The sequence below is a fragment of the Solea senegalensis genome, unplaced genomic scaffold (genome assembly GCF_019176455.1).
Source record: "Solea senegalensis isolate Sse05_10M unplaced genomic scaffold, IFAPA_SoseM_1 scf7180000014762, whole genome shotgun sequence".
Lineage (NCBI taxonomy): Eukaryota > Metazoa > Chordata > Actinopteri > Pleuronectiformes > Soleidae > Solea > Solea senegalensis.
Genome location: NW_025321119.1, coordinates 24725 through 45394, shown reverse-complemented (window position 1 = coordinate 45394; position 20670 = coordinate 24725). Strand labels below are relative to the sequence as shown.

At 42.8% G+C, this 20670-nt stretch overlaps 2 protein-coding genes across 3 annotated transcripts in view; one reads left to right on the top strand and one right to left on the bottom strand.

Annotated features, from left to right (window-relative positions):
* The first annotated feature begins 545 nt into the window (after positions 1-545).
* Positions 546-6474, top strand: clic5a (chloride intracellular channel 5a). 2 transcript variants are annotated; one of them, XM_044016754.1, is made up of 6 exons: positions 546-977; positions 4135-4244; positions 4467-4592; positions 4721-4827; positions 4895-5076; positions 5152-6474. In XM_044016754.1, the coding sequence occupies exons 1-6, from the start codon at positions 660-662 to the stop codon at positions 5314-5316; spliced, it is 1008 nt and encodes a 335-aa protein (XP_043872689.1). In that variant the 5' UTR covers positions 546-659; the 3' UTR covers positions 5317-6474. The 2 variants fall into 2 exon arrangements, with proteins under 2 accessions (XP_043872689.1, XP_043872690.1); XM_044016755.1 differs by lacking the exon at positions 546-977 and adding an exon at positions 2077-2173.
* A 2269-nt stretch (positions 6475-8743) lies between these two features.
* Positions 8744-20670, bottom strand: part of LOC122761506 (alpha-1,6-mannosylglycoprotein 6-beta-N-acetylglucosaminyltransferase A-like) — a 31944-nt gene continuing 20017 nt past the window's right edge. The window contains 9 exon segments of the mRNA XM_044016762.1: positions 8744-9449; positions 9600-9757; positions 10086-10141; positions 10144-10159; positions 11935-12051; positions 12263-12409; positions 14069-14218; positions 17641-17774; positions 20471-20604. Coding sequence (XP_043872697.1) covers positions 9251-9449; positions 9600-9757; positions 10086-10141; positions 10144-10159; positions 11935-12051; positions 12263-12409; positions 14069-14218; positions 17641-17774; positions 20471-20604 — 1111 coding nt within the window. The 3' untranslated portion in view covers positions 8744-9250.

Here is a 20670-nt window from a genome sequence, read left to right as displayed (position 1 = left end):
TCACAATGGAAATATTCCAGCGAGGTTTAAACTGGATAAGCATGACCCACTGAAACACATGGACTGTGTGTGTGTGTGTGTGTGAGCAGTGATGGCCAAAGTGTGGGGTGGGGCCCACAGTGGGGTCACACGGGATCTGTTTTCAGACAGACAGAATCTTCTTCACCTTTAAGTTCACATTTATTAGTATTTTATAAAAAATAAAATAAAAAATGTGTCCCACTCTGCACACAGGAAGTCCTGCACCACATGTACGAGGTACAGATCAAAGGCTGACACGGTAACCATGACAACCCAGATCAAAGACAGAAAAAAACATCAAAGTTAAAGCACGGGTGAGAGATCAAAGCTGCTTTGACTTTAACTTCAAACTACGTTGTTTAAATGTAAATAATCTCAGCGCTCGCTGAGGATGAGTCAGATTTAATCTGTAATCTGATATAAGAGCTCTTGATTGCTCTTCAAACTACAACAACATAAAGGCGTCGTCTTCTTCCGTGTGCCATCCCCGTCCAAAGTCCCCGGCTGCTTTGATAAGGACACTCACGTCGTCCGCTCCTCACCCTCACGTCGTCCGCTCCTCACCCTCACATCGGCCACCGTCCCCGGACAACGACGGCGACTTCTGCGTGACCTCAGACGAGGAGCCTTCACACCTGATGGCCCAGTACGAGAACATGCCCCCGATCCCTTCTCCTCCTCCTCTTCCACCGCTGCTGTGTCCGACCGAGGAGCCACGGAGCAGATCTTCATCGTCCTCGTCCTCCTCCTCAGCCGCATACTTGGAAGAGAAAGTCACGGACAGAGAGGAGAAGGTGGAGGAGAAGGTGGAGTGGGAGAGGAGATCTGCAGGAGTGGACGAGGTGGATGTAAGGAGCTTATCACGCAGGTCCTCCTCTTCCTCCTCCTCATCCTCCTCCTCATCATCCAAAAGCTCAGAGAATGAAGGGGACACAACGGTCACACTGTTTGTCAAGGTAGGGACGACCGTAGGTCAAAGGTCGTAGGTCAGCGAGAATCTCGTAATACGAGAACGTCAAATCTGAGGTGAACTTTATTCTCACTTTGTTTACACTGTGTGTGTGTGTGTGCGCTGCGGAACGGTGTGTGTGCGCGTGCGCGTGTGTGTGTGGGGTGTGTGTGTGTGTGTGTGTGTGTGTTGCTCAGGTTCTAAATATAAGTCCAGTTGAAGTGACAGGAATGTTCCTGTCGCACGTCCACGTTATCTCACTTTGAAACTTCATAAATGAGTGTGATGCTGTGCCAGCGGGGTCAAAGGTCACACAGCCCAGCCCTGTTGCCTTTATACGACTTTCAAATGTTTAATTGACACGTTAAAGAGACAGTTCTGCTGTTTTATAGTCGGAGGACGTGTGTGAGACACGGACGCTCGAGAAAGAAAATTCCTTTAACCACTTCATATAAGAATAAACCTCTAGAAATATATGTCAAAGTAAATCTACCATGTCTTTAAAACACGTTCACGTCTTTATCTCAGTGTGAGACAGACCTTTGTAAAGCACTCACTCTCCCACACCAAAGTCCACAGAGAAAATCACTGATTTTAGCTGCAGCTCTACTGCTGCCTCGTGTGGTCACTGTGTGTCACTGAAGTTAAAGTTAATGTAGGTTTTCAAATGCCGAATTAAAAAAAATAAAACATTTGAACTTAGTGATGGAGGCAGCAGCGTGTGTGTGTGTGTGTGTGTGTGTGTGTGTGTGTGCGTGGTGTGTGTGTGTGTGTGTGTGTGTGTGTGTGTGTGTGTGTCTGACAGTGAGATAAAGACCTGCTCTGGTCAGTCCTCTCCTTCTGCATCACAGTGACTCCTCTTCACCCTCCCTTCGTCCACATGGGGGTTATTTTTGCCCGACAGTGTCCGCCGCTGCTGCTCAGGCCACGGGTTCAAACACACCCACACACACACACACACACACACATTGACGTCCTGCTAACTCTGTGACAGGCGTGGACTAAATAGCTTCAGCAATGGACCTGGAGTAGAATCTGAAGCTGAAAGCGCTCTCTCTCTCTCTCTCTCTCTCTCTCACACACACACACACACACACACAACACACACACACACACACACACACAGAGTGTGTGTTAAACTTGAACATGACAGATTCTGCAGCTGAGGACGACAAGGACCCTGATATTGAGCTGTTTGTGAAGGTGGGGCTTCTAGTGTGTGTGTGTGTGTGTGTGTGTTAGAATTAAACACAAATGCATCATCTAGATTAAAATCTGTACAGTCTGTATAATGTGTGTGTGTTGTGGGAGGTTCCTTTAACCATGTGTGTGCCATGTTGTTGTTGTTGTTGTTGATTTTCCATGTGTTAACCTGACACTCATCTACAACCTGTCTGTCTGTCTCTCTGTCTGTCTCTTTCTCTGAATTATTACTGGAGTCTCTTCAGTTCACAGAGCAGCAGTTTTCAATGGCTCATTATGTTTGTGTGTGTGTATTATTATTGCGTGTGTGTGTGTGTGTGTGTGTGGATAATCAAACTAACACACGTATATAAACATGTGTATATATATATATGTATACACATGTTTATATATAGTATGTACATATATTAGTGTATATATATTTCTATATACACTAATATATGTATTTATATGTGTGTATATATATATACGCGTGTATATATATATACACACATGTATATATGTATATAAACATGTGTATATATATATATGTATACACATGTTTATATATATGTACATATATTAGTGTATATATATTTCTATATACACTAATATATGTATTTATATGTGTGTATATATATATACACACATGTATACATGTATATATATATAAACATGTGTATGTATATATATGTATACACATGTTTATATATATGTACATATATTAGTGTATATATATTTCTATATACACTAATATATGTATTTATATGTGTGTATATATATACGCGTGTATATATATATACACACATGTATACATGTATATATGTATATAAACATGTGTGTATATATATACACACACACACAGATGAGAAAATATAAATATGTGTTTATATTTTCAACATATATCTACTGTATGTAGATATAAATATATGTGTTTAGCTGAGTTAACTTCCTGCTGCTCAAACACTAACTGTATGATCAGGATCATTTTATCTCGTTAGCTTAGCACAAACACTGGGATCAGAGGGAGATTGCTAGCCTAACTAGCACTACATCAGCACTGAGACATCTGCTCCTTATGCTAAACTAAACTAAACTGAGATGAGCTGATCATCTTGGTCAGGTTAGTTTAGCATAGCAATGCTTCTGTTGTCCAAACCTCTGCTCTTCATGCTAAGCTAAGCTAACCTAAAAGTGATGTAGTTCAAGAGTTATCGTATCAGATGTCAGCTTGTTAGCTTAACTTAGCACAAACACTCGGAAACTGTTAGTCAACTCGTAGCACATCTGCACACTTTATGCTATGCTGAGCTAACCAGCTGCGTCGCCTCTAAAACTGAACACCCAGTTGAAACAGATGCCCATGATGCTAAGCTATGCTGACTTGCTGTTGCTCCTCTAAAGCAGATTTTGTTCAAGTACTATCTCGTCTTATCGTGTTAGCTTAGCCTAGCACAAACACTGTAAACAGAGGCAAACTACTAGCCTCAGTAGTGCATTAGCCCAGTTGAAACTGATGCTCATGATGCTAAGCTATGCTAACCAGCTGAATCTCTTTTAAAACAGATTATGCAGCAGTGATATGATGAAGAGTTTCTGTCAAAGCGCGCGTTCACAGGCACTGAGGCGACTAAAGGAGGCCGTGTGGATTATTTATGCTGGATTTGGTGTCTGATAGCAGTGTCCTGTTACAGCACGCACACACGCACACACACACGCACACACACGCACACGACAGACACACACATGCACACAGACACACACACTGCACACACAGACAGACAGACACATGCACACAGACAGACAGACACACGCACACACAAACACAAAGCACAAACTTCAGCTTCAGATACAAATTTAACATAAAAGACGCAGATTTTTCATTAATGTGATGAGTGAAGAGTTTGTAAAGAGTTAAACTGAGTGGTTTAGTGTAACGTGTGTGTGTGTGCGTGTGTGTGTGCGTGCGTGTGCGTGTCCAGGCTGGCAGTGATGGAGAGAGCATTGGAAACTGTCCGTTCTCTCAGCGACTCTTCATGATCCTGTGGCTCAAAGGCGTCGTCTTTAATGTCACCACCGTCGACCTGAAGAGGTAACGATGATGATGTCATCACAAACCTGTGTCTATGTTTGTGATGACATCATCACAAACATAGACACAGGTTTCCAGTCAAACACCAGCACATTTGTTTCTCATTTTTAAGTTCACTCACTCGCAGAAGTCGTAAAAATAAGTCATTTGAACTCAGTGATGGAGGCAGCAAAATCCTCATCATTTGTGGATTAGCGTTGTAAAATAATCCATCCTGCTCAGGAAACCAGCCGACCTTCACAACCTGGCTCCAGGGACACACCCGCCCTTCCTCACCTTCCAGGGTGAGGTTCTCACCGACGTCAACAAGATCGAGGAGCACCTGGAGGCCAGGCTGGCTCCACCCAAGTAAGTCTGACCACTAACAGGAACAGGAAGTAGAGTCAGTGAGTGAGTCTGTGTCTTCTCACCGTGTCCACACCAAGTTCTCACCATGTTCTCACCATGTCCTCGCCTTGTCCTCCCTGTCTTCTCAGGTATCCCAAACTGGCACCAAAGAACCGTGAGTCCAACACAGCGGGGAACGACGTGTTTGCCAAGTTCTCCGCTTACGTCAAAAACACCAGAGCAGATAAACACAGAGGTAAAACTCCTGCAGTTTGTAATCTGAACAAAAACACGGGGATTAACATTCATTCTTCGTGTTTCAGATCTAGAAAAGAGTCTCAACAAGGCTTTGGCGAAACTGGACGAGTATCTGATGAGTCCACTTCCTGAGGAGGAGCAGGACGGACGCCACCGCGGCAAAGAAGAGTCTGCTCGCAGATATCTGGATGGAGACGAGCTGACGCTGTCCGACTGTAACCTGCTCCCCAAACTCCACGTTTTCAAGGTAACCTGGATTATTTTAGTCTTAATCTGCATGTTTTTTATTTGCTTACAGCGGCATTACTTGTGTTTTTGGCAGGTGGTGGCGAAGAAGTACCGAAACTACGACATCCCGTCTGAATTCAGAGGGGTGTGGCGTTACCTTGGCAACGCCTACAATAGAGACGAGTTCACCAACACGTGTGCAGCAGATGCGGAAATTGAGCTCGCATACAAGGACGTGGCCAAGAGGCTGGGGAAGTGACCGCAGCGCGACCGCGACGTCTGTCGTCAAATCTGTTTCTTTACAGAAAATATACTAAACTAAATTTACTATCAAACTTTTCCACAGAATGTTTACTTTAAAAAATAAAAGAATGACATGAAATATGTATCCAAACGTAACGCGACGTCTCTGCTTGTGACAAACTAACACAGGACGTTTGTCGGTTGTTCTCTGTTGCCGACAGTTCTCAAAAAATATTGTTAATTTTACTCAATCTTGGTCACTAAACATTAGCATAAACATTTTCTGTCTTAAAAGAAATTTAAAAAATGCTAACTTCAATGATAGCATGTGGGCTAACTAGCACTACCAATGCCAAGCTGCGCTAACTAAACACAAATAAGATATCAAGAAAACATAAGCAGCCACGGCGGCTAAATTTCTGACCCAACACATTCATAGTCAGATTTTAGCCTAGCATTAGCAGCGTTGATAAGCTAACCTAAGACAAAATAATAATAATAAAAAAAACAAGAACTCACGGCAGCCATTTTGTGATGTTTTAGCAGTAAGAACACAATGTATCTACTTTTAATTTGAATTCTCAATCTTGGTAAGCCACAGTCAGGAGCTAAATGTTAGCATAAACGTTTAGCTAAGAAAAGGTTACAGCAACCTTTCATTTTCTGTCATAAAAAATACGTGATCAAACATGCTAACCTAGTAAAAAAAAAAAGTGTGTTTATCTACTTTAATGTTAGTATGTAATAGCTAACTAGTACTACCCATGCCAAGCTACGCTGCCTAAACACACAGGACATTGAAAACAAATTCAAAACAAACATTTAGCTAGGTTTTCACTAATTTAGCATACATTTAGCTAGGCTCATTTAGCATTCACAACTCACCAACAGAGCCCTGGAGACTCATGAGTTTAGCCTAGCATTAGCAGTGTTGCTAAGCTAACCTGCAACAAGATACAAAACAAACTAAATTTACCACACGTCGTATTGAAGCTAACGTTAGCCAGACATGATAGTTAGCTCCTTCCTGAGTGAGTCAGCATGTTAGCATAGCCACTGTTAGCTGGATTATTTACACCTGTGCTTCATCTTTATAAAATGGCCGCTGTGAGAAAAAAAAGCTTTTTATTTTGTTAATGTGAGAAAGAGAAGTAAATTAAAAGAATACTTATTATGTCAGCGTTTTCTCTTTGTTTTAATCAGATTATTGTATCATCTGAGATTAACGGTCACTTTTCTTAAATTCCTCTGCATTTGTGTCCAATCTCATCGTTTTAACATGAATTTAATTGAAAGCAAAAATGAAAAGGAACGAACAGCTGCTGTGTAATAAATGTGTGTGCGTGGAGTCAATGTTGATGTAAAATGACTGTGAATGAGTGAACGTCATGGAAGAATCTGTGTGACAATGATAATAATAATAATGACATTAAATATCTATGATCTTAGACTTTATTCATCTTCTCTCTGATGATTATTACGTTCACAAACCCGTAAACTGTGTCTACGTCACTCAGTTCAATAAAAAATCATCTATTTTCTCAAAGACGGTTTCAAAGTTGTTTTCTTTCACAGCCCAGTTTTTAAATATCATTTATTTTCATCATTTCACACATTTAAGAAGAAATGGCAATAAAATCCATAATATTATAATAGAGCAGTGACTATGTTTGGCCACCAGGTGGCAGCAAACAAGACTTTTTTGTGGTTACATGAAGCTTTAAGTAGATAAATATTAATATTTAAAGTCAATTTGTTGGTCATATTAGACTTTTACGTGACTTCAGCTCATATGTTACACATAATGTTCGATTATTTTCTTTTTTTCATACTATTTTTATAAATGATGAAGAAAAAATAAAGGTAAAAATGAGCTGCAAACCACATTTCTTTTATAATTTATTATTTTTTCTCTTATACTTTATTATTTCTCTGCATTTGACCCATCCTAGAATTAGGAGCAGCTACCTTCACCTCTGTGACGTGATGTTCTGTCCTCTGGAGTTTTTATTTTATTCATTAAATAAAAGAAAACACAAGGAGACACGGAGAATAAAACCAGAGACAAGTTTATTTAAAAATAAAGTTATATCCCTCTCACTCGTCAAAGACTGAAAATAAAAACAAAGAAAGAAGTCGCTGTGTTTTTCACTTCTTCAGTCGCGTTTGACACAAAATAAAATAAAGGCTTTTTACTCACAAAGACTTGAAATATTTGATTTAAAATAACTTAAAATATCCTTAATCCCCTAAAAAGAGCTCAACAGTTTTCATCCACAGATTAAAATAATCCCCAACAAAATGAATGTTTCACTGCTGTTTGATTAAAAGAAACAACAACATTATGTATTTATATATATATACATATATATATATGTATATATATATATATATATATATATATATATATATATACATATATATATATATATATATATATATATATATATATACATATATATATATATATATATATATATATACACATATATATATATATATATATATATATATATATACATATATATATACATATATATACACAGAAACATTGTTGGTTCGGGTCTTTTCCCAGGATTAGTGTGAGTAATCAGATTAAACTAATCAGATTCAAACTAAATAAGACGATTAAACCCGACACGTCATCCGTGTGCTGTTGTATAAATAAAGTTTGGGTCGATTGAATTTAAGTGTTTTGTTTTTTTTAAATTAAGAGTAAAATAAGAAAAAAATGTAAATAATTTAAAGATTTAAATTCTTAAGAACTGAAAAAAAGGCACATCGCGTTTTTTCTTTGACACGATAAAAACACAAAAGAACGTAAAGTGTACGAAGTCTCTGCGACTAAAGTTACGTCAAATGACTCCGGAATTTTCCGGAATTTTTTTTTAAACTTATTTTTGTGCAGAAATGTTTTTTTTTTTTAAAAAAAACAAAACACGATAAAAACGAACTTGAACAGAAGCCACGCCCCCTTTTCGCACACTTCCAATAAAAATCTCCATAAATAAAAATCTCTTTAAAAGGAAAAAAAAAAGTTCAGAAACACCCCTGCGATAAATTAAAAACAGAATTCCAGCAGAAACAGAAAAAAAACATCTGTGTACAAAATAAATAAAAAAAGAAAACATCGCAATAATGTACAGTGTCGTCGTAGTGCACTTCCTGTTCTCACCACTAAGAAAACTAACTTTTATTCTCGCTGTCGTCGTAATAAAGAATTTTGCGCTCATGTTTGTTGTCCCCCGAACGTTGTCGTTTTCACGTCAACAAACACACACATTTTTTATGAATTCTCTGCAGGAGGCGGAGCCTAAAACGCTACGTCACAACAAATAACGAGAATCGTCTCAGGATTCTCTACTGGCCTTTTTTTTCCTCATACAAACACACGTGACGTGTTTTTTTTAAAAATAAAAGCGTGCGACTTTTTAAAAAAGGGAGAGTTCATTTTTTTTTTTTTTAAGTTTGTGGAACTTAAAAAAACAACATTCGAACTTTCCCTTTAAAGTGGACGTGGACTTCCTGCTGTGAGGAAGTGTGAATAAAAGTTTTTACGTTAAACGTCCGATGTGACGCGTTTTTTTTTTCTCAAGAAGAAACGAACGAGACGTTACAGTGTAAAACCGTGTGTGTGTGTGTGTGTGTGTCTGTGTGTGCGTGTATATGTTAGTGTGTGTGTTTGTCCAGTGTAAGTCTACCCTAAAGAAAAAAGCAGTTTCGGAGCAGGGAGGGCGGTGCTTGGAGTGGAAAGGGGTGGGGTTTGGGTGGTGGTGGGTGGGGCGTCCAAAGAGCCACTCACTGATATGTGCACTTCAGTCCACCGGGGCGGTGCTGCTTCCACATGATGAATACGAACAAACAGTCTGTCACACGGTGGGCTGCACCCACATCCAGCCACGCCCACAGACCACGCCCCCCCTGACATGACGACCAGCTGTGTGTGTGTGCTATAGACAGTCTTTACACAGCGCCACCTGGCCCTTCATGTAGTCACGACAGGGGCAGACGCGTGGCAGCGTCTGGTGAGCGCCGGCACAGCTGAACAGCAGCAGGTCAGACTGAAACACACAGTGATGACGAGACGCACTGTAGGCGGGGACCACGGTGTCCGCACTCGACTCCACGCTGTCACACACCACGCCGAACCTGAGACGCACACGCGGGGGAGGAGGGGGGAGACACAGTGTCTGTCAGGTTATGTCACACACACTAACACAGACCTAGTGATTTATTCTGAAGTGCCACAAGGGGGAGCTGTGTGTGTGTGTGTGTGTGTGGGTGTGTGTGTGTGTGTACCTGGCCAGGTCCTTGTCCTTGTTGAGATGTTGGAAGAAGGACGGCTCACAGATGAGCTGCTCCTCCTGACAAACCTGTTTACACGAGCGACCCGGCTCTGCGATCTTCACCTGCAGAGCACTGAGAGGAGGCCACATCACCTGACCATGACAGAAGTCCTGAGGACCAGAGACACACGACATGTCACACACACACGTCACACACAGAGACACACAACATGTCAGACACACACACACACACACAGACACACAACATGTCAGACACACAGACATACACACAGAGACACACAACATGTCAGACACACACACACACACAACATGTCAGACACACACACACACACACAACATATCAGACACACACACAGAGACACACACACACACACACACATACACACACACACAACATGTCAGACACACATACTGCTGTGTTGTAACGTAACAAAGTGTAACAGTTTATTTGGTGTTAAAGGGACAGTTGGTGTAATACCTGGTTCTCGATGAAGGCGTTGACTCTCTGCAGCATCCCCTCACACGTGAACTCGAGGGCAGGTATGGCTCAATCTACACACACACACACACACACACACACACACACACACACACACACAGGTTTTTTTTATTCAGTTCATTTAAACATATGTGATATTATTTTTGTGATCAAATGTTTATTATAATAAAATATACAAAACATGAAGACAGACATAAGAATGAAAAGATGACAATATATAGAAACCACAACAGTAAAAAAATAGATATATATTAATAACTAATTAATAAATAATTAATATGAATAATAACAAATAAAATAATAATAAACAAACACACACACACAAAATAAACCCCACCTCCCTCCCACCCCCCCTACGCCCCCCAGAACAAAAAGCTAGTGGCAAATTAGGTGGCTGGACCCGCTCGTTTAGTTTCCCTGCCACTGAAACCCACTGCTCGTGTGACTGCAGTTTCAGTTTCAGACTGAACTCCATATAAACAATATCAAGAAATGTGAGGATCCAATTGTAATTGTTCACGACAGCTTCTCAGGGTGTTTCCACCTGAAAGCTGCTCATTTCTTAGCTGCAGTAAGGCCTGTAAAAAGAAGTCTTTTCTGCTGTCCAGGTGAACAAAACTGAGCTAAATCATTCAGGAGTAAAGACGTTATCGACACCGGAATCTTCAAAGAAAATAGATTTGCTCATTGCAAAGATACACGGTTCCAAAAACTAGCACCAGGTGGGCATTGCCAGAACATATCAAGAAATGTACCAGTAACCCCGAGGGAACACAGGCTGCACCGGGAGTCAGACCCTAGACCCATTAGGTGCAGTCTTCGTGGGGTCAGGTAAGTTCTATGAGCATAATTCAGGTGGATTTGTTGGTGATTTGGATGATGTGAAGTCAACGAAATTTCAGACCAGACCTTGTCCCAATCAAAATCAGGTCGAAGTCCTGGAACATCACGTCTCCACTGCTCGTCTAAGAGCAGGTCCTTGTAAGAGGACTTCAATAGAAAAGTATCAATGGTGGAGACAGAGGTTCCTCTGCTCGTAAGACGTTTGTAAAAGTGCTGCCCTGAGCTGAAGATGAGCTTGGTAGGTCATAATAATTCTTCAGATCCTGAAATGAGCGAACACCAGTATCATTATAAACATCCCTTAATGTGTGAACGCCTTTCTTCTCCCACTGAGAATAAGTAAACGGCCTCTGTCCTATTAATATTTGGTTGTTATTAAAAATCGGGGACTCAAAATGCCATGGACAAAGAATCCCTCAAGACTTCTGGGAGTTACACTCCCAGAAATGTGGGACTACCAGCCCCCCATCCAGCCTCCTCTGTTGGATAGTGGACAGAAAAAACATTTTGACAACGGCAAAAGTTATTTGAGCCTCGACCTGGCGACCCTTGAACCTGCCCGACTGGTGTTTTAGCTGTGAGACACTCCAACCAGACATGTCCGAGGGAGCTATAGCATCGTTCTCTTCTTTGGTAGGAATGCGTCCTATTCCCTGCGTCCAGGCTTGTACCGCCACCCGTTGGTGAAGTGAGATACTACAGGACCCTGACGTGCGAGCATACCAGGGTCCGTGATTTGCGAGTCTTGGCCGCTTATTGTTCCAAAGACATTTAGAGACATTTGAATCTTGTTTCTTCCAATAGCCTTTAGGGGGAGCTAAACAGAATATATTCATTTTAAGTTTGTACAGAGTTGAGCAGGCGTGTCCGTCTATTAAGGTCCTGCAGAACCTTGTTGTAATGTATGTGTGATATTATTAAATGAATAGAACATCAAATAATAATGTGAATATAATATAATGTCATCATGTGACGTGTGTGGTACCTTCTGACTGAGGATGGAGCGGATCGCTCGCTCCACCTCTGCTGGGTTCTCGATGTCCACTGTCCACACGTGAGGCTCGCCGATGTAAACCTCAGCGTACGGGTGCTGAGACGTCAGCTGCACACAGGAAACGCACGGGAAGCACACAGGAAACGCACGGGAAGCACACGAGCAACACATGGGAAACAGACAGGAAACACATGGGAAACAGACAGGAAACACACGGGAAACAAAGAGGAAACATGTTACCACTCAGCCTCACAGTTTGACTTGAGGAGGACCAAAATAAAACACTGAGATTTGAGTTTATCTCCAGATGACCCCTCACCTCTCTCAGAGTGGGTTTGCCTTTGAAGAAGTCCGTGTTCTTGCTGCTCTTTGGTGGGTTGAACTTGGGGTTGAGGAAAGCGCAGCCGTTAGCGATGGCCTCCAGAGGAGCGGGACCTTCGTACGGGAAAGACAAACCCACGAAGAGCTGCAGCAGACGCAGAGATTAGATTAAGATTATTCTTTTTACATGCAGATGAATAAAGAAAGGAACACGCTCGTGTCAGTGTTTGAGGAGTTTGCTGATCTTTGCTGACGCTTGTGTTGACACACACCTCCCTGTCTCTGTCTGCTGACTCAGCATTTTACTGAAGACACACACACACACACGCACACACAGTGGTGTGATGTTTCCTCCTCCTGCAGGTTCAGGACAAGTTCACACCACAGACGTCTCACACGTTCATTTTCCTGAGAGTCAGAGACGGTAACAATGACTCGTCTGTGTGTGAGAATGTTACACATCAACACAGGAAGAATCAGAGAATTCTGCTCGGCCTCCTGCCAGCAGGGGGCAGCAGAGCACTTTCTCTGAGACGATGGTGCTGATGATCACAGCTGTGGATCCATCTCACACAAGTATATTTGTCTTTAAAGGTGCAGTTCAGGAAGAGTAGCACAAAAATAATCTCACCACGTAAAATCTACGTCAGTTAAAGTCTACGACGTCTCAAGAACACGTTCACGTCTTTATCTCACTGTGAGACAGACGTCTGTGAACCATTCACTCTCCCACACCAAAGCCCACAGAGAAAATCAGTGATTTAAGCTGCGGGGACACAGGAGCTGCTGGTCCTCTGCTGCCTTTCAAATGCCGAATTTGACAAAATAAGACTTTTGAACGTCGTGATGGAGGCAGCAGTGGATCAACAGCTCCTGTGTGTGTGTGTGTGTGTGTGTGTGTGTGTGTGTGTGTGTGGCGTTAAAATCACTGGTTTTCTATGGACTTTGTGTGTGTGTGTGTGTGTGTGTGTGTGTGTGTGTGGGAGAGTGAGTGGTTTACAGACTTCAGTTTCCAGTATTGAGCTCATATTTTGATCATATTTATATTCAAATCAAACAAAAAAACATGGATTCTGCTGCGCTCATGTGACGCGTGACGTCCGTCACCACCGTGTCTCACATGTTGACTTTTGTCGACAGGTGAGACGACTGCAGAGACAAAAGAAAACATGTGTCTGTGGTGAATGGAGACATGAGACACGATGACATCACTGACGCTGATCCCACGACACAAACACACGTTCACTACGTTCTGAACAAGGTTCAAACTACACGTGTGTGTGTGTGTGGAAATTCGAGGTTCCGGTTATAAATGGAACGCACCATAAGTGGGAGCAAACTCAGTGTCGAACTCTGCAGCATATGTGACAGATATTCTGTCACAGTTCTTTTGTTACATGTTAACCTTCCATTTGTGGCTTTACAACCTCACTACTCACTGTGTGTGAAACAAAGACACTCCACTTGTTCTGGTCGCTCTTTCCAGAAGGGATTATTGGGCTGAAAGGATCAGTTTAGTAAAAATGTGCTGTCGGAGCCGTACCAGCAGCGTACGCAGCGCCGGGCGGAGAACGGCGATGATTAAGGACCGGACTCGGAGACCCGGAGACGCTGGTGAAGCAGCCGTGAACAACGCCACTAAAACTAAGTTAAAGGATTAAAGAAGTACCGCAGCTGTAAGTGAGGCTGTGAAGATTCTGTTTCTGGGCTGAAGAGCTAACCCGTGTCCCAGCCTCACACACTGGGACCTTGTGACCTGACGTCGGCGGCTTCTGAGACGGCTGCGTCTCTGTGGTGGACTCACCTTGGTTTCTCGGAGCAGGAACTGCAGGTCGCGGCCGCTCAGGATGCCGTGGTTCTCGACGTAACCGGGCAGGTGGACGGTGCTGGTGCCGTGCACGGTGCCGTGGACCTCCATGTAGCTGTGGATGACGTCCAGGTACTTCTTCTTGTCCTGCAGCGCACACACACACAGGATTCACTTAGTCAATTCTTACTCAAGTGAGTCGTTGAGAACATGAACTCAGAAATTCATTTTCCCACAGACTCTCCACTCATGCAGTGGAGTCGCCCCCTTGTGGCTATTCAATATACTCACTGGCAAGCTTCAACCAGCAAACTAACACATATCTACGTGTGTGTGTGTAGAAGCTGAAAGAAGACTTAAAATACGCACACATGCACGCACACACACCTGACAGAGATTTTATTCCGTCCGTCTAAAATCTCTCTGTTTTCTTGTGTCACTGCCTCGTAACAACACACCTCAGGTTTATTGTTGTTATAGTTCTTGTCTAACAGTAAAATATTCAACAGTTTACTGAGTTAAACATTAAAAAGCCTCGTGATCACAGAGTCTCAACGGTGTGTGTGTGTGTGTGTGTGTGTGTGTGTGTAGTGCTCTTAAAGCGTAGTCCTTCAGGGAGGCAGTTAAAATGAAAGCTGGTCATTTTCTCCATAACGACAGGAAGCCTCTGAGGAGCGTTCACCACACTCACACACACAATGATATTGATTATAAACAGCCTGCACACACACACAGACAAGGACTCATTAATGGAACAGGAAAACTACACATACACATACACATACACACAAAGAGGCAGCCTTTGAAAAGTGTGTTCTGCCTCCTGGACATTACCCTGCTCTCTTCCTTTGTGTGTGTGTGCGTGTGTGTGTGTCAGTGTTTCCTTTAGAGACTTAGATTTCAAGTAGTCGCTCGTCAGAATCCCCTGAGGCTTCACTATCAGATGCCTCCAGCCAGCCAACTGGAACTAAAGCACCCTGTGTGTGTGTGTGGGGGGGGGAAAGTGATAATTAAAAGGTGAAATCACTACATTGTAATGTTCACACTCAGGGGAGTGTGTGTGTATAAATTAAAGTTATTAGTGCACACACACACACACAACACACACACATATATATATAAGAGTACATTAATATGCCAAGTATAAACATTAGAATAGTTTTTTAATTATTTTTCTGAATGCATCAAACTGACACGTAAAACACTCATATTCTGCATTTTCCTCCGTTTGCCGCGTTAAAAAGGACAAACATTTTGTGCAGAACACTAGGAGGCGCTGTGTGTCAATACAATGAACAGAGTACATGAAGTTTTATTGAAGACTTTTTGACTTTTTATGAAGCAAAAAAACCCAAACATTCAACTTTAAATGAACAAAGAGAATAATCTTCATTTACAGCTTTAAAGTCACTTTAACTTCACATACGAACGTATGAACACATTCATCAAGGTTTGCTGTGAACGTCTTGTGGGAATAATGAGGAACATGCTGCTGTTATTAAAACAGAGAGCACAGCACTTCTCTCCTGTTATTATGACCCTCTCCCTCGTTCTCTCAGAGCAGATTGTGATGTTTCAGCGTTTTATTTTGACAGGAGGAGGAGGAGCCACATGGGAGTGCAGCAGTAAATTAATCCTGCTTTATTGCTCATTTCTACGACCTCGTGTCATGTGACTTCAGTGTGCCTTCAGAAGGTCGACGGCTGTGACCTGGGGGAGGAGCTTCCTGCTGCCTCATCAGGATGCAGACAGGTAGCGCTTGTTTCGACTCACTCGACCTATAAGAGAAGATCAAACGCACCTTCTCGACTGCAGACAGGTAGGCTCTTCTTCAAAGGCTGAAGAAATTCATCAACAATATCACACACACAATCATTTACTGACGTGTTACAAACGACAAGACACAAACGACTTCATACACGCTCAGGAAAACTGGATTGAGCATCAGATTAAGTCTACGACGTCTTTATCTCACTGTGACACACACGTTTATAAACCACTCACTCTCCCACACCAAAGCCCACAGAGAAAATCAGTGATTTTACCGTCACACACACACACACACACACACACACACACACACACACACACAGGAGTTGTTGATCCACTGCTGCTTCCATCACTGAGTTCACATGTCTGATTTTGGTGAATTCGGCATTTGAAAATCTTAACTTATGTTTATGTCAGTGACACAAAGTGACCACACGAGGCAGCAGCAGAGCAGCAGCTCCTGTGTCCCTGTGAGCTAAAACCAGTGATTTTCTCTATGGGCTTTGGTGTGGGAGAGTGAGTGCTTTACAAAAGTCTGTCCCACAGTCAGAGATAAAGACGTGATCATGTGACGTAGACGTCGTAGACTTAATCTCATGAAGATCTCTGGAAAGTCTTTGATGAAACACCTTAAATCAACCCGTCATGTCGGCACATGACTTCAGATAGAGAACAGATTAATTACGACACTGAGTGACGCTCTTAAATCTGCCGGGCGACACACGGCTGTGAGACAGTTCTTTATCGAGCGTCCTGCCACGCCCCTTTACACACCACAACAACAACAATAACCTCCTGGAGTTTTGAGGTGAGCCAGAGTGTCGTGTGAGGACGCAACATACGACGCCATCGCCACGTGTTCACACTCACGCCTCCACATAAACAACACCACTGTGGAACGTGGAGACTTTCATCTGAAGTGAACGTCGAGTGAGAGAGAGACATGGAGGGAGGAGGGAGGAGCACAACGCCAGTCAGCTCGTTATCACTCGGCCCCAAAATGGCCCTTTAATTAAAAGCGGGAGGTAATGAACACGCCTGGGAGTCTGATTAGCTGCTAATGCTGCTCACTGTGAGCTGATGGGCTCTCCCTCGTCTGCCCTGAACTGCTGAGAGGAGACATGACTCACAGAGCAGCAGCAGCAGCAGCAGCAGCAGCAGCAGCAGCAGCAGCAGCAGCAGCAGCAGCAGCAGGTTTTAACAACAACTTAACAAGAGTGTTTTCAGCTTCTTAAATCTGCTTATATTTGAAGATGTGCAGATTTTCTTTTCTTCACGTCTATTTCAGGTTTCTGTGAAGTTAAAAATGTATTGTTTTCCTTCGGTGACACTTAATGTATGTAGAATATCACTAAATCATCATTATTTAATTATAATTAAGCATTACTTGAGCATAATTTACCCTATTAAGGCATAATAATGTTACTTAACTATAATTAAGTATACTTTACTTTCAAGTGTAATCATCATTACTCGACTATAATTAAGTATTACTTGAGCATAATTTACCACTTAAACATTATTAATGCTTTTACTTACATGTTTTTTGTGAATAAATGCATAATTCATGTAAATTAACGTATCTTTAACTTTTTTTTACTAAAGCAGTAAAATAATAGTGAATGCAGCTCAAATTCTTCACGTGTTTCCTTTAAAAATATAAAATAAACACAAAAAAACCAAAAAATGTGACTTTTGCTTCAGCTAAATCATGCAAAGCCCACAAAGATACGCGTGAGTATTTAAAGTTGACATTGTGTCATGTGTGTGCGTCGCCCCCTGCTGGGCGGTCAGCGTACCTTCCAGAAGTTGTCGACTTTGCCGTAGACGAGCGACTGGTTCTGCCTCTTGATGTCGTCGATGTGGCTGATGTCGCTGGCGTTCAGGTGCTGCTCCACCACGAAGCCCAGGAAGCTGTTGTCTGGAGTGTGAGCTGTAACACACACACACACACACACACACACAGGTTCATGTTAAAATGACTGCATGAACACAGGTGACAGGATTAAACGGAGGAGTCTGCTGTCACTCTAACTTCAGATCATAATTCCACACAGACACGCCGTCTTTTTCTTTGTTCACACTCTGCTTCTTGCTGCCCGGCGACCGCCTGTTACCATGGTAACCGGCCGTCGACGAGCAGGTCAAGTGTGGAGTGCGGAGCTGGCCGTTCTTCCCTCTCGCTGCCATCTGCTTTGTAAAAACAAATGTGAGGACGGGGAAAAGACGCCAGAATAAAATAGAATCAATATTAAAAATATTTCAAAATAAAAGACCGAGAAGGTCAGAGTGGACGTCCTGGTGGATGACGCTGTGGTCTGTGGTCAGAGCGCGGAGCCAATAAAAATGATTTCATGAGACAGTTTGTGTCATCATCAGCAGCAGCATTATTATTATTATTATTATTATTATTAGTATTTTTCACAGAAAATGTCAGTCTGACGCCTTCTTCAAGGTCAAACTCAGTTCGAGGTGTGTTCTTGTGCTTTTCCAGCATCTTCACAGGTGACCTCGGTTTATATCATTAATAATTATTATTTCATTATTCTCCACGGTCATCAATTAGAAAATGTCTGAAAATGTACTGAACAAGTGTCAAATTAATCAGTTTTATGATTCATTCCTTATGAGGAGCAAAGAAACTTCACATTCAAGAAGCTGAAAAATGACAAAAACTGAAACTGGATTAGCAGCTCTAATCTACGTGAACACATTCATACTGAAGAAGATTATTTCACTGTTTTCATCATCAATAAAATCGTTTATATTAAGCTGTAAACAGCCAAAATCATGCCTTATAATTTACACTCGTATTATATTCCTCTGTCTTTTCAAAGTGACAAATTCATTGAAAACATTTTCGGTGTGACATCACAGTGACACGAGCAGAGTTTGTCCACGGGGAGTTTTCAGGAATGTGTCAGTTTGACTTCTGTCAACAAAGTATTTGCTGAGTGTCTTTGTCTCACAGCTTTTCTTTTTTACACGTTTCCTCCAGTGAAGACACTGAGGCTGTTACTCAACAGACGCCTGGGATACGCTTGTGTTCTTTCAGGGTTCTTTTGTCCATATTTCTCAACAGGAAACGCAGTGAACCACAAAAAGTTTCATCACATACACTTAAAAAAAAAAAAACCCCACAAAACTTCAAAATTCAGAGTAAACAAAGTCCAAATTTAGGGAAAAAAAGTCAGAATTCAGAGAATAAAGGAGTGAATTGTCAGTAAGTTTGAATGCAGTTGTTTTTAAGGTGGTGAAGCGTCTCTTAGACGTACAGGAAACGTTCAGAGTGTGATATTAAACATGAGTTGAGAGGAAACAGCACAAAACAATGAGTGACTGAAGTAGATTCATGAGCTCAATTTGGCTGCATCTTGTCTGATCGGCAAGACACAGACACACACACACATAATGATGTACGGAGGACTGTCTCATCAGGACAAATGGACCGATCCAAGTGTGGAGCAAACACTGGCTCATACCACTGCTACATCGGTAGCAACGCAGTAATAAAGTCAAAACAGCAGGTTCAGAAATAATGACAATTCTACACAACGTACACGCTAAATCAACACAAACTCTGACTTATTATTATTATTATTATTATGATTATTGTTAGAAATAAAATAAATAACACAAACTTCACCATTGATCAGATGTCTGAGGAAAAAAGCATTAAAGTGGACCGGTCCACTGTGTGGAATCAAAGCTGCTGGATGTGGCACGCCTGACCCAGGACAAGGACCAGACTCTACCAAACCGGACCGGACCATGATGGGAACACAGCATTTATCTCACAATCGGCTGACTGGACCGAACCAAACTGAACCAAACCAAACCTTCGGTACTTTGTTATTCTGGTTCATAATCTCCAGACCTGGGCACAAACACGACACGTGTGGCCCGCTCAGCAGTCCCTGAGGTCTTCACAGCACTCGTCTCTCCTGCTGATAGCATCTAACCGCAGACTCTTCAGTGGCTTCAGAGCAAAGGCAGCAGTGTAGTCGCGATAAAGACGTCCTGTACTCGTCGCACAAAGCCTCCCATTCAGGTGCAGCGGTGGCTGCAGCCTCACCTCACACACGCGGACTGTCAGGCTAACGTTTCACTGTGACCATCGCACCACAGTCTGCCCCAGTGCAGAGCTTTCACCTTTACAGGGACAAAATCCACTCTGTTGGAGTGGACGAGGTCCTGAAAGAGCAGCGTGCGGTGGTAGGGTGTGTCACGCTGTGTGGCGGCGTGCGGTGGTAGTGTGTGTCACGCTGTGTGGCGGCGTCAGTGGTGGTTACCTGTGTGTGTGGTGGGCGCGGTGGTAGTCAATGTCGCGTGTGTGGCGGCGCGGCGTGTGTCCGCTGTGGCGGCGTGTGGCAGTGTGTGTGGCGGGTGTGTGGTGCGGCGTGGTGTGTGTGTGTGTTACGCTAGTGTGTGGCGGCGTCGGTGGTAAGTGGCAGCGTCGCGGTAGTAGTGTGTGTGTGTGGCTACGGCGTGTGGTGTGCGGCGGTGGCGTGTGGTGGTAGTGTTACGCTGTGTGGCGGCGTGCGGTGGTAGTGTGTGTCACGCTGTGTGGCGGCGTGCGGTGGTAGTGTGTGTCACGCTGTGTGGCGGCGTGCGGTGGTAGCGACTTACGGAACATGGTGTTGAACTGCTGCGGGTTGAGGTTCCACTTCCCCCAGGGCGTCTTGTGACCCTTGGACTGGGCGTAGTGAGCGTGATTGAACTCCGGCTCCGTCCCGAAAGAGTCGAGCACTCGCAGCATGCATCTGTGACATCACAGGAAGACAAGAAAATAACGCCATCATGTATCGTCTGCATAGACAGTGACTTTT

Coding starts and splice junctions, on each gene's coding strand:
- clic5a (XM_044016754.1), top strand. CDS start 660: ATGGCCCAGTACGAGAACATGCCCCCGATCCCTTCTCCTCCTCCTCTT. Junction 4,245..4,466: donor ACCACCGTCGACCTGAAGAG/GTAACGATGATG, acceptor CATCCTGCTCAG/GAAACCAGCCGACCTTCACA. Junction 4,593..4,720: donor GCCAGGCTGGCTCCACCCAA/GTAAGTCTGACC, acceptor CTGTCTTCTCAG/GTATCCCAAACTGGCACCAA.